An 18878-nucleotide genomic window follows, 5' to 3' on the forward strand; every position below is an offset into this window, starting at 1 on the left:
CTATGCGTTCTTCAGGTCTCCTCTAGTTGTTTGCACTAAATTATCTGTGTCGTAAAGTAACGGCATATTTTGCCTGTAAAGAATTCTATGCTATTTACATTAAAAAATCATAATTAATTTTTTTTCGTTAATAACTTTTTTGGATTTAGGACTTTTATTTCCGTAAAAAAGCAATAATCATAATGTGCTAAAAAAAATCGTTCATTTATTTGAAATTAAGTGATTTAAAAAAGTTCCATTTCTTTTAAAATTATAAAAGAGATATTTATGAACTTCTATCAAAATTGATTCAGTTATTTATTTTAAAATAAGAGATAAAAATGATTTCTTTTGTAATTTGTAATTATATTTTGGGACATAAGAGGTCTTTAAGACGTCTTTAAAATGTCTTTTAGATATCATAAGATGTCTTAAAATTATCTTATGTCCTGATTTTGGATATGTTTTGCTGTCTGGGAAATGGATTGACATATATATATATATATATATATATATATATAAAATTATAATAAAATAAATACTTTCTTGAATGTATAAAATATAGTCTCGCTTTTTTCACTATAAAATATTCTCTCAAAGAAAGTCTTACTTTTTATTTATCATAAGTTTATAATAAAAACAAATTCTTCGATGTTGAAATTTTCCTTATCAAAAATCAGAAACCGGCCGGTATATTTATCGTAACATTCACACTTTAATATTATTGTTTATCTTCGTAATTAAAATCTCAAATTAACTCTGTTGCAAAAATCCACTTAAAAGTAACTGAAAAAATATGATTTTACAACGTTACCTATCTATCAAAATTTAGCTCATCAAAAGCGCATCATTTTCAATTTCTTTCTTCATTCGTCATTTTTATTCTAAAATTTTTTACATTTTTAATTTTAATTTATTTTGATTTTTAACATAACAAAATTTTTATTTTCCGATTTTATATTACTTAAATATTAAATCTTGCTTTTTTAATTTTTGCTTTATCATCTTGAATGGTAATTTCTCTATTTTAAAGTTTTCAATATATATTTCAGAAGAGAGTATTTTTTTTTTAATTTTAATTCTAATTTTTTTTATTTCTTTGAGTCTAGCATTTCAAATATTGTATTAATAACACAATCTTAATTTTTCAACATTAACAATTTTTATTTTTTTTTTTATCTTTCTTCTCTCTCTCCCTCCCTCTGTCTTTTAATTTTTAATACATTTTATTTCAATTTATTTTTATCTATTTTCTATTTAAAAAAATAGTTTCTTTTTCATAGATTTTATGTTACTTAAATATTAAATCTTGCTTCTCTAATTTTTGTTTTTATTGAAGCTTTTGTTGAATTACCATTCAACATCTTGAATGATAATTTCTCTATTTTAAAGTTTAAAATATATATTTCAGAAGACAGAAGAGAGAGTATTTTTTTTCTAATTTCAATTTTTATTTTTTTAAATTTTGAGTTTAGCATTTCAAATATTGTATTAACAACACAATCTTAATTTTTAAACATTAACAATTTTTATTTTTTTTTTATCTTTCTTCTCTCTCTCCCACCCTCTGTTTTTTAATTTTTAATACATATTATTTCAATTTATTTTTATCTATTTTCTATTTAAAAAAATAGTTTTTTCTATACTCGAGAAATTTCTTCCATAGACTCGAATGATTTACGATGACCCGAATCGAAAGAGTTAATCGCATGGAAAGCAATTGACATATCGTATTGACGCGTGGAAAGTAATTGATGCGTACTCGTATCACGGTATATCACGGATTCATTGGACAAGTATCAGTCTAAGTACACATGACCTTAGGCTCCTTAGATCGGTGCGGCTGTACCGGCGAACGGAATGTGTTGGTAAGCGCCAGCAGTGAGATAATAATTTACGAAGAGCCGAAGAGCCAGCACAGTTTATAGCGGGCCGCTGCGTGAAACACAGGTCGAATTCGAAGAGAGAGAGACACGAGGTCGAAATCGAAAGTGAAGTAATCAAAGTGCGCGGATTCGCCCGATTTGACCGTGAATTCGCCTCAGCCTCGGTGTCTTAAAATTAAAAAAATTAAAATTACGCGTAAATTCGTCGTGATAATAAAATCGCTCCGAAAAATCGTTTGTTTTTTTTTTTGTTTTTTCTTTTAATTGGATGTAAAGTTGCTGACCTTCCAAGGAGATCGTAAATCGTCCTTCGTATCTTCAGAGGAGAAGATAGGACTTCGTTCGATCATCATGGAATGCGTCACGGAAACTAATGTTAACGGCATAAATTCATCCTCCGAGGAAATTAACACCGAATCAGTAGCGAATTGTTTTCACGAGAGAGGTAAAGGAAATCGTCGGATGTGATTCCTAGAATAATTAAATTTAATTGTTTGGAAATTAAATTCCGTAGAAAATTAAATTCCCTTTGAAAGTATCTTGTGCGACAGACATTTATCCCTCTTCGCGATTTTCTCTAATTAATTTTCGATCAAATCCTTCGCTCTTTCTGATTTCATAATAATTATGGAAAGGATTTTTTTACTATATATTTTTATTAAATTTTGTGCAAATTTTTAACAATTTCGTACTTTAGAGAGAGAAATTACTTTTTTTTCAGTTATATATCAAATCTCGTTAACCTTCATGGAAAAAGCAAAATATTCGAAATAAATTTCTTGTATATGAAATTTATATTGAATTTCCGACCAGTTAGTTTCTGTTATTATTTTCGCGGAGAGTTTATTATATTAAACACAAACGTATTATTCGACGAGCTTTGTTTTGTTTGTTTATTATGTTGCTACGACCTATCGGTTAAAGACTTTTATATAATTGTGATAACATTTAATAACTGATAATTTCATGCGTCGATATGAATATATGTAGCATTTTTACAATTTAATTGCGTAGAAAGAAAGAAATATTTCCTATATATTAATTTATGTATATACATGTATTAATATACATTTTTATATATTTTTTAAATATTTTTATAAAAATTTTTATTTTATATAATGTACTACATGTATATATTTAATTGTTTATTTTATTATTATTATAAATAACGTATTGACTATTTGAGAGCATAATGTGTGTCACAGAAATTGATATCTAAAATTTAGGTCTTTATATCGTAATTTAACATAAATTGATAAACGATAAAGCATGAAAACGCCAATTAAAAAAGAATATTGAACAGTATTAATAACAGATATTCTGACTATAAGGATATTGAAAGAATGCCATTGTGATGACATATGATCGAGATATTCCTCTTTACGTCAGAAATTAACAGCGATTAAGTTGATCGATAAAATTTACTTCACACAATGCTATACATTTTCAATTTTGCTCGAGAAAATTTATACGATGATAAATCTATTTTTGCATCAAACCAATATATTTACAATCCGCTATATAGTCGAATATTGCTAAAACTATGGCTGTAATGAGAAAATATTTTATACAAAAGTTAAAAGATTTACAAGAGGAAAATAATTAATAATCTTGAATTTTAACTAAGATTATTTCAAAGTTATTTGAAAATCAACTTGATTTTTTTTTAATGGAACCATCCTAATTTTTTTACATAAATTGATCGCAATATTCGGTATAAAAAGTTATAAGGATAGGATAGCCAAAAAAGTAAATAGTGTATATTTTTATAATCTCTAAAATATTTATTTTTCGATGATCTTACCTCGATACTTTTATGCACAAAATAATGAAAATGAAGGAATCAATTGATATAAAGAAAATATACAGTTGTTTTTAAGAAAGAATATTTAGTTGCTAATATTTTGCACAAATTTCATATATATATATATATATATATAATATAATAAGAGTAGATTTCAACGAAAATGTCGAGGGAGGCCATCATTTTTTGCATGTTCCCAACTTTTGCCATCATGTATCTTTGTAACTAAGTCTTAAATAAAAATTCTATTACAGTAAACTCTACATGAAATTAATTGAAGAATGCGATTTTATTAATAATATTAATATTAATATTAATATTAATATTTTATTTCCATAAGGCTTTTAGTTTGCAAAAACTCTTTATTTTCAATCGCTTATAACTCGAAAATTATTGGTGTCTCGACATTTTCGTCTCCAAATAATCCCAGGAATCTATCCTTAAACGTTGGTCAGTTAATTATCAGACACCCTGTATATATATATATATATATATATATATTTATATGTTTATTTTCTTCTTCCAGTGGGTAACGGAAATGTGTCCACGGACATTTATTTACATGAGACAACCGCCGATGAATTGCGAACAAGTATGCAGGTGCGAATTGATGACCTCGGCTCGATCGTGATTTGATTTAATGGAATGCGCGATTTAAAGGCCGAAAATTATTTCGGTCAGAAGCGCGAGATGATGTTTAAATTCCTGTTAAATCATCGCGCTTATAATAAATTTGACCGATAAGATTACGCATTTTCCGTCCTACCATTGTTTTTCTAAGGCATGTTTACTTTCGTCTATCTCTCTCTAAAACATATATATTTTCGTAGGAAATGAGGGATGCCGTTTTGGGAGTTGTTAACAAGAATATTATATTATACTATTAATAAATATTTATTATATTATAATATTATAATATAATATATTATATAATATTAATTTAATATTTAATACTATAATATTAATTTAAACATGTATAACTTTTTACCTTTTATCACGATATTTGTCCTTGTTAGTCGACAGTTCTTTTTTGGATAGAGATGTCTTTATTCTTTGTGAACCTTGGCTATCATATCGTTAATACGATATGATAGCCCTAGTCTATCTCTCTCTAAAACATATATATTTTCGTAGGAAATGAGGGATGCCGTTTTGGGAGTTGTTAACAAGTAGCAGGAAAAATGTATAAAGCAAAATCCATATATTATAAAGATTATCAGGAAGCTATTTGTTAACAAATAGCTTCCTGATAATCTTTATAATATATGGATTTTGCTTTATACATTTTCCTGTCTCGGCGATGCTTAGAGAAGATCTAGGCACAGCTTGCAGCTTAATTATACTCTTGGAACAAGTATGTATAAAAGTTTAAGATGGTGAAACTCCATCATAATTAAATATAATAATTTTTCAAAATTTTTATAAATCGAAGCATTAAATGTAAAAATAATAATCCGAACTTTACCTGCGATGTAAATCAAGGATCGCTTCTTTTTCTCAGATGCGCCAGATGATGAAGAGTTATGCCTTCGTTAGGAGCGTCGCGCCTAGATTCATGTCCTATAAACCCCACAGCGATGTTCCGCAACCGAATAAACCTGGATTCTCGCATTACTTGTACTTCCTGTTCGCGCCAACTCTCATATATCGCGATAAGTATCCGAGGTATACAGAGACCTTGGCATTCTACAAACTGCAAAAAATTTCGTCTGGAGTCTTTGCCGACTCAATCTTTAAGAATCCTTCATATTTGACCATTTAAACTTTTCATTGTGTCATAAAAAAAAAAAAACTATAGAAAAAATTACTTAATAACGTTGATGTCCTTGACATAATGTCCGAATATTTTGCAAAACTGATTCGATAATTAAAACAAATATTTCGTATGTCTATCGTACAAAAGTATAAATTATTTTTATTTCGAAAATATTTCTCTTTCTCTTTTAATTATCATATACAATAAGCAATATTTTTTTAAGGAAGAAAAAATTATTTAAATTTTTACGAGCTATTAAGAACCAAACGAATGATAATAATTAATTAATTTTAATTAGATTCAATAATATTTATTATAATTATTGAATTAATTAAAATATCCGCGATCAATTTTTCAGGACGAACAGAATCAGATGGATGGTGGTGATTAAAAAGTTCGGCGAAACATCCTGGAGCGCCTCGTGGGACCGAATTTTGAAATCTTCGGCAAGAGTTACGTAGAACCGAAGTGGGTCGTCAAGAATGTCCTCGAAGCGAGCATCCCCGGAATCCTCTTCTTCCTCTCCGGAAACTATCTTCTGCTGCACGCGTGAATGAATGCCTGGGCGGAGATGCTGCAGTTTGCCGATCGGCTGTTTTATAAGGCGAGTCTCATTGTCAGTCACAAGATCAAATCAAATTATATTCAAATATCCAGTGCAAAAAAATTCCTATTCCTAAATAAAAATTCCTATCTTCAAGAAACCAGTAAATCAGTGAATAAATAGTTGCGTGGAGTTCTCTGATGTGTCTGCGGAAGTACTTTCTCTTTTTTTAAGTAATCATAGAGAGTTCGAAACCATGCAACAAGTTGAAACCTATTTGTAAGATATTTAATCCCCTTGGAAATATTGCTATGATTTTTCAAAATACTTACAAAGAGTTCAAACTTCCTGTCCAGGTTTGAGTACTACTTTTTTTAAAATAAACTTTTTAAGTATAGAAAATACGAAACCCTGCAAACATATTCGAATATACTTGTAAGATACTTAATCCCATCGCTGGTAAAAGATACTGTAAATTGTAAATTATACGAACCATTCATCGATTCTTTTCAGGACTCGTGGAACTCGACGTCCTATCGCATGTACTATCGTACGTGGAACGTGGTGGTGCGCGACTGGCTCTACACGTACATCTACAAGAACATGTACGAGATCGTGGTGCCGCGCAACAAGACGCTGGCGACCCTCACCGTCTTCCTGGTATCAGCCGCCTTTCACGAGTACGTCCTCGCGTTCGCGTTCCGCGAGACTATATGGCGATGCTGCCGATGTAGAAGAAGCAGAAGCCGAAGCCGGCGAACAGGACGAACATTACCGGGTAGAAGAATCTTCGGCTTCTGCTTCATCTTCATCGGCAGCATCGTCACCAGCAACGTCTTCATATGGCTGACCTTCTTCCTCGGCAATGGCATAATGTTCACCACCTACGCGATGGAGTACTACGCTCGGCACAACTCCTGTCCACCTTACTTTAATTACTACCTGGACCTGCTCGCACCGCGAAGCTGGGTCTGTCAGGCGCAATTTGTCTCATAGATGATCTCCAGCGGCGTTTAAATTCTTTTCGCGCTTTCAAACCCAGACAGCATCAGAATCGTCCAAAATTGGGACATAAGAGGTCTTTAAGACGTCTTTAAAATGTCTTTTAGATCTTATATCATGTCATAAGATATCTTAAAATTATCTTATGTCCTGATTTTGGATATGTTTTGCTGTCTGGGAAATGGACTGACTACATAGTGTAGAAACAATCTTAAAGCTCCTTGGTATAAAATCGCGATGATAATAAAGGACCGATCAAAGTCAAAAGCTGTTAACATGAAACGAGTGATTTGTTAGAATTTCTTAAAGTTATTTACGAGGTTTTTCGAACCTCGTAAATAACTTTAAGAAATTCTAACAAATCACTCGTTTCATGTTAACAATCACTCGTTTCATGTTAAAAAAAAGTTTTTTTGAATTATAATAATTAGTTAAATTTTAATTGATTAGAAATATTATTGTATTTATGTTTTGTTATAAACAGGAAAATTCTAATATCTTTACTCTAGACGCGATTATATTTTTCTTTCCAGTTGCCACGTAAAAAATATATCACAAATTAATTTAATACGATTTTGAAAGTTCTAATAAGTATGTTAATCAATATCTACGGATTATATAGGAATTAAGAGAATTATGAATTCGGCCGAAAACGAGAAAAACTTGAGCAATAAGTGTAAACTAGCAAATTATAGCCAGCCATTTTCGTAAATTATTAATCGATTTTTTATCCGAGTCTAAACTCGCGATAAATTGATCAATTCGAATCGTAAATATCTATTGTATGATTTTTGAACTGCTTTGCGTCTTGATTAAGAAAAAAAAATTTTCTTTCTTTCTCGGTGAAAAAATTATTAGCTCTATAGCTAGCGAAGCAGTTCAAAAATCATACAATAGATATTTACGATTCGAATTGATCAATTTATCGCGATTCGAATTAAATTATTTTCTATTATCAATAGATTAATTGAATTATAATAATTAGTTAAATTTTAATTGATAAGAAAAAAATGACTAGTCATGAATTTATGCCGTTAACATTAGTTTCCGTGACGGATTCCATGATGATCGAACGAAGTCCTATCTTCTCCTCTGAAGATACGAAGGACGATTTACGATCTTTTTGGAAGGTCAGCAACTTTACATCCAATTAAAAGAAAAAACAAAAAAAAACAAACGATTTTTCGGAGCGATTTTATTATCACGACGAATTTACGCGTAATTTTAATTTTTTTAATTTTAAGACACCGGGGCTGAGGCGAATTCACGGTCAAATCGGGCGAATCCGCGCACTTTGATTACTTCACTTTCGATTTCGACCTCGTGTCTCTCTCTCTTCGAGTTCGACCTGTGTTTCACGCAGCGGCCCGCTATAAACTGTGCTGGCTCTTCGGCTCTTCGTAAATTATTATCTCACTGCTGGCGCTTACCAACACATTCCGTTCGCCGGTACAGCCGCACCGATCTAAGGAGCCTAAGGTCATGTGTACTTAGACTGATACTTGTCCAATGAATCCGTGATATACCGTGATACGAGTACGCATCAATTACTTTCCACGCGTCAATACGATATGTCAATTGCTTTCCATGCGATTAACTCTTTCGATTCGGGTCATCGTAAATCATTCGAGTCTATGGAAGAAATTTCTCGAGTATAGAAAAAACTATTTTTTTAAATAGAAAATAGATAAAAATAAATTGAAATAATATGTATTAAAAATTAGAGGACAGAGGGAGGGAGAGAGAGAAGAAAGATAAAAAAAAAATAAAAATTGTTAATGTTTAAAAATTAAGATTGTGTTGTTAATACAATATTTGAAATGCTAAACTCAAAATTTAAAAAAATTAAAATTGAAATTAGAAAAAAAAATACTCTCTCTTCTGTCTTCTGAAATATATATTTAAAACTTTAAAATAGAGAAATTATCATTCAAGATGTTGAATGGTAATTCAACAAAAGCTTCAATAAAAACAACTGCGGCATCGTTTGGATAATGTTTTTCTAGCATTCTGTTTGGCACATAATGAGTACCTTCAAATTTACAGAAATATCTTCCAACCTCTGAATTATTGATCCATTCCGTGCATACCGACGTTATAGCGCCTAAAATAAAAAAATAAAGATAAAAAATTAAATAAAAAATATATTATGCTACGTAACACAAATAATATAAATAAAAGTATCACAGATTATACGAAGATTATACACAGATTATATAAAGTATAATGAAGCATTTAATATAATACCCGTACATTGTGGAACATAACAGAGTTTATTAATCATTAGCAAAACGTAGTATGGTTGAGATTTCCAATCATCGATGTTATGTTTTTGCATATATTCGTCTTTAATATATTTCGGAGTACAAAATGTTTTACGATACTGAAAGCGTTTAATTTGACATTTATTGTGCCATCCAATTATGACACCAGCAATGTCGTCATCTGTATTATCCCTAAATTTATATCTGTCTAACCACTAATCCAATTGCATATTTTAAATTAGGCGATCTTATGCAAAATGTTTTATATGTTGGAGTACATATCGTCTGAAAAGTTAGTATAGTTGACGCTTTTTGTATTATGTAATTTATATAATGTTCAATTGATTTCAATTAAAAATAATTATAATTAGTAAAATTACACGTATAATTATATATATTAATTTGTTACATATGTAATAATAAAATTTCTTTATTTTGTAATTTAGCTTGTAATAACAATGAGTGAATGCAATTATCTTACCACATCATAATGATTTATCGATGATGATATGAAATTATTTATTTTCTTTCCTAAATTCTGTTAAAGAACAAGTTAACGAAATTATACCAAGCATATATACTTATAATCTCAATATAATAGAGAATTACTATATTTATAATAGTTTTAATAATTATAATTTATAATAATATAAAAATCACATAAAAAAATATCATACCGGTGACCAATAGAATGGATCTGTATTTATTTGATTCGGTTCGAACCATGATACATAGGAATCAAATTTCATTTTACAATAATTTTATCGGGTACCCACTTAATCGACTTTGCGTTCTTTTCGTTCCAATAATTCTTATTAAAAAAATAATTTTTCCAATTCGAGAATTGTTTACGTGATATCGACAATATTGGATGCGGGGAATTTTTATTTTTCAAAAACTGTAATACTTCTTTCACAATATTGTCTATGAATTTATCTATACGCAAGTCAGTAATAAATTAATAGGGATGACACCATTGTAATAATATGACAATGATATCTTCCAAACGCTGCTCTTCAATGGGTATTACTTCTAATTTTTTCCATATTTGAATTAAAAATACCTCGACTCAGATTTTGAAAAATTTTTATACTGTAGAACCTTTCTGTTAAATTGGATTGGCTAAAAATGTATGTACATATTTATTGAGAAATTAATACATTAATCAATTTAACATTTTATATTTAATGTTTTATAATGATATTTTAAAATACATTTAGTCATACCGTGGAAGTTTTAATCATTAATGATAATTAAGAAGAAAAAAAAGGCCGTAAGATCCAATCACAGCATAGTTAAGACACGTACATTAAATTGTAATTATTAAATAATTGCAAGTATATAATAATCAATGAGTATTGCATGCATTTCGATCCTATTTTATTTTAATCATTTTTAAAAACAACTCGATAAATTATTTCGCAACCATAGAAATAAAAATAATAATTAACAAGATTTAGTTATTAATATATGTTTACACTAAAGTTTCTTATTTAGTTTAATATTAAAATAATATTTCACGAATGAAATCATGTATAATTGTATGTGTCATTTGATAATATCAATAGTTTATAGCCATAATTGTACATATACTAAATAAATCTCTTTTCTAGTTTATAAAAAAATAAATAAAATATACAATATTTATTATAATAAATTTATTATTTTTGGCAAAAGCAAAAAATTATTTGACATCATAAAATGGAGACAATACATTTCAAAACTACCGAAAAGAAGCTATTATTAATACAAATTTTTTGGACAATACAAACATTTTAATGTACCTATTAATTCTTTGTCAGAGAACAGACCTTTTTATATGTATATATTTGATATGTGTATTTTAGAAGAAGAATTCTATTTTTTTCGCAAGATATTCTCGATAGTTTCTCATTGCCTTTCAAAAGATATGGATCGAATACATCAACGATTCTGAATTTTAACTCGGATTTTAATACGGGATTTTATTAAAAAGAGCAGATGCACAACACACACTTCTATGTTACTCAAAGTATCATAATTTATTACTACTCAATATTTGACGAACGACTTCGGCATCGTTTGGATAATGCTTTTCTACTATTTTGTTTGGCACGTAATGAGTACCTTCGAATTTACAGAAATATCTACCAATCTCTGAATTATTTATCCATTTCGAGGTGCATATCGATATAGCGTCTAAAATAAAAAATAATAAAAAATAAAATAAAGATATAATATAAAAGTACTATATAATATAAGTAATATAAACAAAAATATCACAGAATATATCAATATTAAGTATGATCAAGCATTTAATAATACTCGTACATTGTGGAACATAACACAGTTTTTCATTATGAGTTAACAAAACGTAGTATGGTTGCACTTTCCAATCATCGATGTTATATTCCTTCACATATTCGTCTTTAATATCATTTGGAGTACAATATGTTTTTTGATATCGAAAGCGTTCAATTTGGCATGTGTTGTGTCATCCAATTATGACACCGACAAGATTTTTATATATATTTTCTTGGTTAAATTTATGCTATATATTTTGATTTGTTATTATACATTGTTTCATTACGACACACTAATATCTTATGATGCATGTATACTATCTACGTTTATACATATCATACATATTATCTATTTTTTATACTAATAATAATATAAAATATTTCACTCACGTTAATGTTTCTCTTTTAATTAAAATATAAATTTTCGTATAAAATAATTATTTTCTGTGTTTTCGAGTTTGCTTTTGAATTACACAAAACACGAAATATCACCTTATTAACAGTTTTATTATTATTCTCACATTTTGCATGCAGTTATCGATAATATAGCGAAAAAATTGTTTTTATATTTTTTTTATATAGAAATTTGAAGATTTTATAAATCTTATAAACCAGAACCGATTTACTATCATCTTATAGCTTTTAGCTATAAATTAAAAAATTTACGCGATTTTATTGAAAAAGGTTGAATAAGTTATGTTTGAAACAACGTAGTATTTACAAAATTGTTGCAGTTTTTGAAAAGATTAGGTACAAATTAATTTAAAAATTCCTTAAATTTCATTCATAAATTTTTTAAATGCAAGGATATCATTTCATATTTAAATGCCAGGATATCATTCGCCAAGTTTTTGCAAAATTCCTTTTTATAACAATCAAATAAAATAATAAAAATGTCCACATAAAAACTTACCTCTGACCAAACTTTTTCTTCTGGAGATTGCAATCGTCGGTTATGCAACGAAATTTCTTACACGTGGAACTAAAATTTACGATGTCCTCGATGCTGATATTCTCGTTTTTAGGGTTTCAGGATTAAAAAAATTGTCTCGATAGGCAAATTCATTATCGTAGTCATTATTATTAAAAAAATATAGCACAATATAAAAAAAGAAACTTGCAGTTTTAATTCTTAACAAATAAATCGGTTGATATTATATGCATTAATTCCGATAGTCTTAGTAGAGAATACGTGGCTTGCTGCACTATGGTTAGCCATAGACTGAGACAACTTTATCACACACATTTTCTTTCTCACACATTCTTACCAGTCTCTCTCTCCTTTTCTCCTTCGCACGTTTCACGTCCCAGTTGTCCTTAACTTCTACTATTCATACCGATATGATTCGATTATAGAACATGTAATAAATGATAAAATCGAATAATTAAAATAAGAATGTACTTCGTGATTCACATTACATTTTTAATAAATAATTTATCTATATGTTGATATGCAATGTATAATTGTATGTGAAATGTTTCAAAATTACTTATTGTAAGAGACATATTTATTTCGTTCGAGGCTTCAATGTATGGTTTATAGAAAATCTAAAAATTATTAAATGTACATGCGTTATTTGTTTATTTCAACATTTACTATTTTCAAAAGTGAAGTTTATTTTACTAGAATAAATATTTAAATATTTTAACATATTCTTACATTTTCTAGAGAAATTTAATGTTTAATCGCAATAATATTAATCAATTATTTTTTATAAATTTCTGAGCGTTCGGTAGTACACCATTTATTGAATTGGTACATTTTATATGAAAAAAATAAAAATATAATATAATATAATATTAAATATAGCACACATGCTCACAACGAAAAATTCAGTCAACATCATGAAATAGAGGCAACAATAATTTTCGAAGTTTCAGAGAGATGTTTCATTCCTTCGATTGATCGATCAAGTGAATAATACATAAATGTGTGTGTGTGTGTGTAAATATTTACAAATAATTATAATACCATAATACAATTTTTTTAATAATACATCTTAACTAATACATCCCAAATACTTTAATACATTATCTGTCTCTTTGTCAGAGAATAAACCTCTCTATATATATTTGGTATGTGCATCAATTTAGGATTCCATTCCTCTGCAAGATACAATGGTTTGTCATTGCTTTTCGAGAGATGGGGGTCAAATGGATCAATATTTCTGATTTTCCACCTGGATTTCAACATCTGATCTTCGTCAAAAAGGGCAGAGACGCACAACTTCTGCGCCATTCAAAGTATTATAATTTATATCTACTTAATATTTCGCGAACGACTACGGCATCGTTTAGATAATGTTTCTCCAGCATTTGGTTTGGCACATAGTGAGTATTTTTAAATTTACAGAAAAAAATTCCTATATCTGAATTATCGATCCATTCCGTGCATACCGAAGTTATAGCGCCTAAAAATATAAAAATAAAAAATAAAATTAAAATATGTTACGTAATACGAATAATATAAATAAAAATGTCACAGAATATATAAATATAAAGTATGATGAAGCACTTAATAATATTCGTACATTGTGGGACATAACACAGGTCATTATCAATTAACAAAACGTAGTATGGTTGAGATTTCAAATCGATGTTATATTTCTTCACATATTCTTCTTCAATATCATTTGGAGTGCAATATGTTTTCCGATAATAAAAGCGTTCAATTTGGCATGTGTTGTGCCATCCAATTATGACACCAGCAATATCTTTATGTCCATTATCTTCAATTTTATGCTTATGTGTAACAATCAATCCAACTCCATATTTTAAACTAGGCGATCTTTGGCAAAATGTTTCATTAGCTGGAGTACATATTGGCTGAAAAGTTAGTATAGTTGACGTTTCTTCATATTATGTAATTTATATAATGTAATAATTTGAATTAAAAATGATTATAATTAGTAAGATATATAATTAAACGTATAATTATTGCATATTAATTTGTTAGAAGTAAATAATAAAATGTTTTTAATTCCTAATATTTACAATGAGTGAATTGTCTTACCACATCATAGGATTCCATTAATGGTGATGTATATTACCTTGATAGCCAAACCAAACAAAGATCAGAAGTTAGTAAATGGAATGACATTGAATAATTTTCTGTTATTACAAAATGTAAACCCAATCTTTTTGCAACGCAGAAATATATTGCCATCCAAAACACGTGTCGAAAATGTAATTTTATCTCTTTAGTCTGTCGAAGAACAATAAGTGTATAAATATAATAAACCTAATTATAACTTCAATATAATAAAGAAATATAATATTTATGTTAGTTTTAATAATTATAATTTATGATAGATAATAAAAAAAACATTATATATAAAAAAAATAACATACCAACGACTTGTAATACGATGTGGTAAATATTTCATTTGGTTCCATCCACGATTCATAGGAATCCAAACTTGCAATAATTTCATCCAGTACACGCTTAATCGACGTTGCGTTTCTTTCGTTCCAGAAATTCTTATTAATATAATTATATCTCCAAATTGAAAATTGTTCAGGTGATATCGATAATATTGGATGTTGGGGATATTCATCTTTCAAAAATTTTAATACTTTTTGCACGATTATGTCTATGAATTTATCTACAAGCACGTCAGTAATATATTTATCGGAATGATACCGTTGTAACGTGACAATTATATCTTCAAAACGCTGTTCTTTTTGGGTTGTTTTTTTAATATGTCTCATCCTGTACGATAAATACAACGATGCAGATATTTAAAAATTTTTATGCAATAGAACCTTTCTGTTAAATCGGATTTGCTAAAAATGTACATATTAATTGTTTATTGTGAAATTAATACATTGATCAATTAAAAATACTAATAGTTTTCTAATGATATTTTAAAACACATTTTAAACACAACTAGTAATTTAGTCATACCGTGGGTCTTGTTTAAATATGATTCTAGAAAGTTCATCAAATAACACAAATAAATTTAAAGGGTGCTTTTTTTCTTGCTGATAAATAAATTCTTTAATATCATATACGAGATACATTTCTTTGTCAGTGTAATAATTCTTCTCAGACAACTGAGACACGTAATTCCACAATTCTTCTGTACATTTGATACACTCTTTTAAATCTTCACCATTAGCGTAACAAAATTTCACACCCATCTTGTCTGCAACGAATGCCTTCGCAGAAGGCCATCTAAAATTTAAAACACGAAATACTTTAAATAATTTTCGAAAATTCTAAAATGTTAATATATAGTCTGTAATAAATGTAAAACATTTTGCGCAAAACACTGTTTTAAAATACATATCTACAATTGCACAGAATATATATTTTGATTTGTTTTATATTATACACTGTTTTATTACAACAATCTGATATTTTAGGTTCAATAGTAATGTAATATTTATTAATTATATATAATGTAATGTTGTAATTTACTACACCGCGACAAAATATGTAGTTTATATTACACACATTATTATGTATAACGTTTTTTTGTATAACGTTTGCCTAATTTTACAAGTAGGTAGTAATATAAAATATTAATAATTTTTTAGATTTTTATAACATTAAACGATCTAACGGAAAAATCCAGCATCAATCTTCGATAACATAAAAGTTCATTATAAAATTTCAACACGCTGAATAATTATTAACGACATTGTTTTTTGTTTATTATGTATGACGTATATATTTTATCTATTTTTTCAATTGATAATAATATAAAATATTTTACGCGAGTTGATTTTTCTCTTTCAATTAAAATATAAACTCTTTAGTATAAAATCATTACATTATGAGTTCTCGAGTTTGTTTTTGTGAATTGTCAGTACATATCTATAAGGTCTATGATATATATATATATATATATATATATATATATATATGGAGCACATTCCATATCAAGTAGATCATTTCTTTTATTGCAAAAAAAGCGACTTTTTTTTCATTTTTAACAACTAAATTTTATCCTTAGCATCCCTACATTAAAACCTAAGAGTTACAAAATGTTATCTATTACAATTTAAAAATGTCACCTTATTCTATTTCCATTTTAGATGTGCGCTTAACAATATGGTGGAATTAAAATCATGCAAAACTAATCATGTAAAAGATAACATTCTGTAACTTCTTGGTTTTAATGTAGAGATGTTAAGGATAAAATTTAGCTATTAACAATTAAAATAAAAAGGTCGACTTTTTTGCAATAAAAGTTGCTCACTTGACATGGAATGCTCCATATAATATATATATGTATATATATATATATATATATATATGTAATATTGCAAATATATTGTTTATAAAACAAGGTTAAGAATATTTTATTGACCAACACTGGCTAAGACTAATTCTTATATTATAAGACTTTATTTCGGAATAATCTCAATTCGAGATTTAATTTCCCGAATCCTCTCTAACCCCCCTATAGAATTATAGGCGAGAAAAATATAGATCCGAAAGATAAATATTATAATTGTTGTATAATATGTAATTAACGTACAAGCTGTGGATCGAGAATGCACTACGAATAATTCGAAACATCATTCTATCTTTGTTCCATATTAGTAGCACATTCTCGACCGCAGCTTATATTGTATAGTTGAAGGAAATAAATGGCGCGCGCAAAGCGCGCGCTTTGTAGTGTTCTAGTTTTATAAATTATATAAATTAATTATAAAATAAAATGAAAAAATTAAGTAATAAAATGTAAGTTATTAAAATAGTTATTAAAATATATTTAATATACTTAGTAATATATCTAATATATATTTAATTATAAATTTAATTTCCTATATACTTTTTCTAGATTATTTTAATTTCTAATTTTTTAATTTTTTAAAAATGTACATATATCTTGTATTATAATTAATAGATAAACAATATATATAGAAATGATAATTTCATTTTCATTAAATAGAGTTCTAAAGATTGAAAATAAAAACTTACACCGTTGAATCTTCCATTTGTACAGTCTGCAACATTTCATCACTGGAGAATTGTATTGTTTCTAATTCATCATTTTTATTAAGAATGCTAATGTCCTGAATTTCTCTATATATGTAAATGTTAAAAGTTTTATTAGAAACATATGATATTTATAAAGTAATATTTATAAAAGTAATATTTATAATATTTATAAATATATTTACATATGTATATTGTATAACTAAATATAAACTCACGTGGTCGATTCTTCTGTGTTTGATGATTGCAATATTTCGTTTGTCGATGAATAAGTTGAATTTGATCTATCATCAAATACTAAAGAGATGTTCTTAATGTCGAGGGGTTTACTATAAATGAAATAATTTTTTTATTAATAATATATTAATATAGGTAATTTTTATCAATAAAATAATTTTAAATTAAACCCAAGTAGCAAACTGACGTCATTAAACGCTAAAATAATGTCATTTTGACATTTAATCACGTCATTCGACGTCAAAAGGAAGTATGCTTGCTATCTGCGAATATGTAAGATTGGTGAGAGGAGAGAGAGGAGAGAGAAAGGGAGAGAGAGAGAGAATTAATTATTACTCACGGTATTGTATTCTTTGAATTTGATGGACTACTTGCTTCTGTGTATTCCTCCGAAGATTTGACACATTTTAGTTTATTAACTAAAATATTAATGTTTTACATTATTTTTTTAAATATTATATTTGTTACATATTTATCATTATATATATTTATTATACTATATACTATTATTATTATAGAGTTGGATTTTATACATACCTCTTTTATCCATTATTTTCTTGGACATTATTTTTTAATAAATTTGCTATCACTATTTTTAATTATTACTATTTTATGACTTTCGTGTATTCGAATAACACAATTTAAATTAAATTTATTTATTATTTGTTACCATGGTTTATAATACGTTACTATGGTATTATACATATAATAAATTTATGCATGTTTGGAGTCGATATATATCGCGTATATTGCCTCTTTTCCGTGTGCGTGATTGGCAGATGGTATCGTAACAGAGAGGTGTGAATGTAATCGCTGAATTCGCAGTTCTGTGACAGTTCGATGACATTTCGTAACACATCGTGAACAGAGTTAATTATAATGTAATCATTGAATGGAGATTAAAAAATATTAAAAATTCGGACATATTAAGTCTATAATATATAATTTAATATTATTTATTATAGACTTAATATGTCCGAATTTTTAATATTTTTTAATCTCCATTCAATGATTACATTATAATTAACCCTGTTCACGATGTGTTACGAAATGTCATCGAACTGTCACAGAACTGCGAATTCAGCGATTACATTCACACCTCTCTGTTACGATACCATCTGCCAATCACGCACACGGAAAAGAGGAGTACTCTGCGTTGATACCACTGCTT

General features: G+C 27.8%; 1 protein-coding gene and 1 long non-coding RNA gene across 3 annotated transcripts; both read left to right on the forward strand.

Annotated features, from left to right (window-relative positions):
• The first annotated feature begins 1757 nt into the window (after positions 1–1757).
• Positions 1758–5023, forward strand: LOC145938814 (uncharacterized). Of its 2 annotated transcripts, XR_014425740.1 has the most exons (4): positions 1758–2310; positions 4196–4269; positions 4804–4852; positions 4978–5023. It is a non-coding gene; the product is annotated as an uncharacterized LOC145938814 (long non-coding RNA). The 2 variants fall into 2 exon arrangements; XR_014425739.1 differs by lacking the exon at positions 4978–5023 and having other exon boundaries at positions 1761–2310; positions 4804–4909.
• Positions 4911–7282, forward strand: LOC145938813 (sterol O-acyltransferase 1-like). Its single transcript, XM_083042591.1, is given in 5 exon segments — positions 4911–5023; positions 5171–5334; positions 5784–5827; positions 5830–6029; positions 6483–7282. Coding segments are annotated over 5 exon segments (945 nt in total). The 5' UTR covers positions 4911–4969; the 3' UTR covers positions 6966–7282.
• The last annotated feature ends 11596 nt before the right edge of the window (positions 7283–18878 follow it).

Source organism: Prenolepis imparis, unplaced genomic scaffold (genome assembly GCF_030444845.1).
Source record: "Prenolepis imparis isolate NDT839.2.m4 unplaced genomic scaffold, iyPreImpa1.0 SCAF_7, whole genome shotgun sequence".
Classification (NCBI taxonomy): Eukaryota; Metazoa; Arthropoda; class Insecta; order Hymenoptera; family Formicidae; genus Prenolepis; species Prenolepis imparis.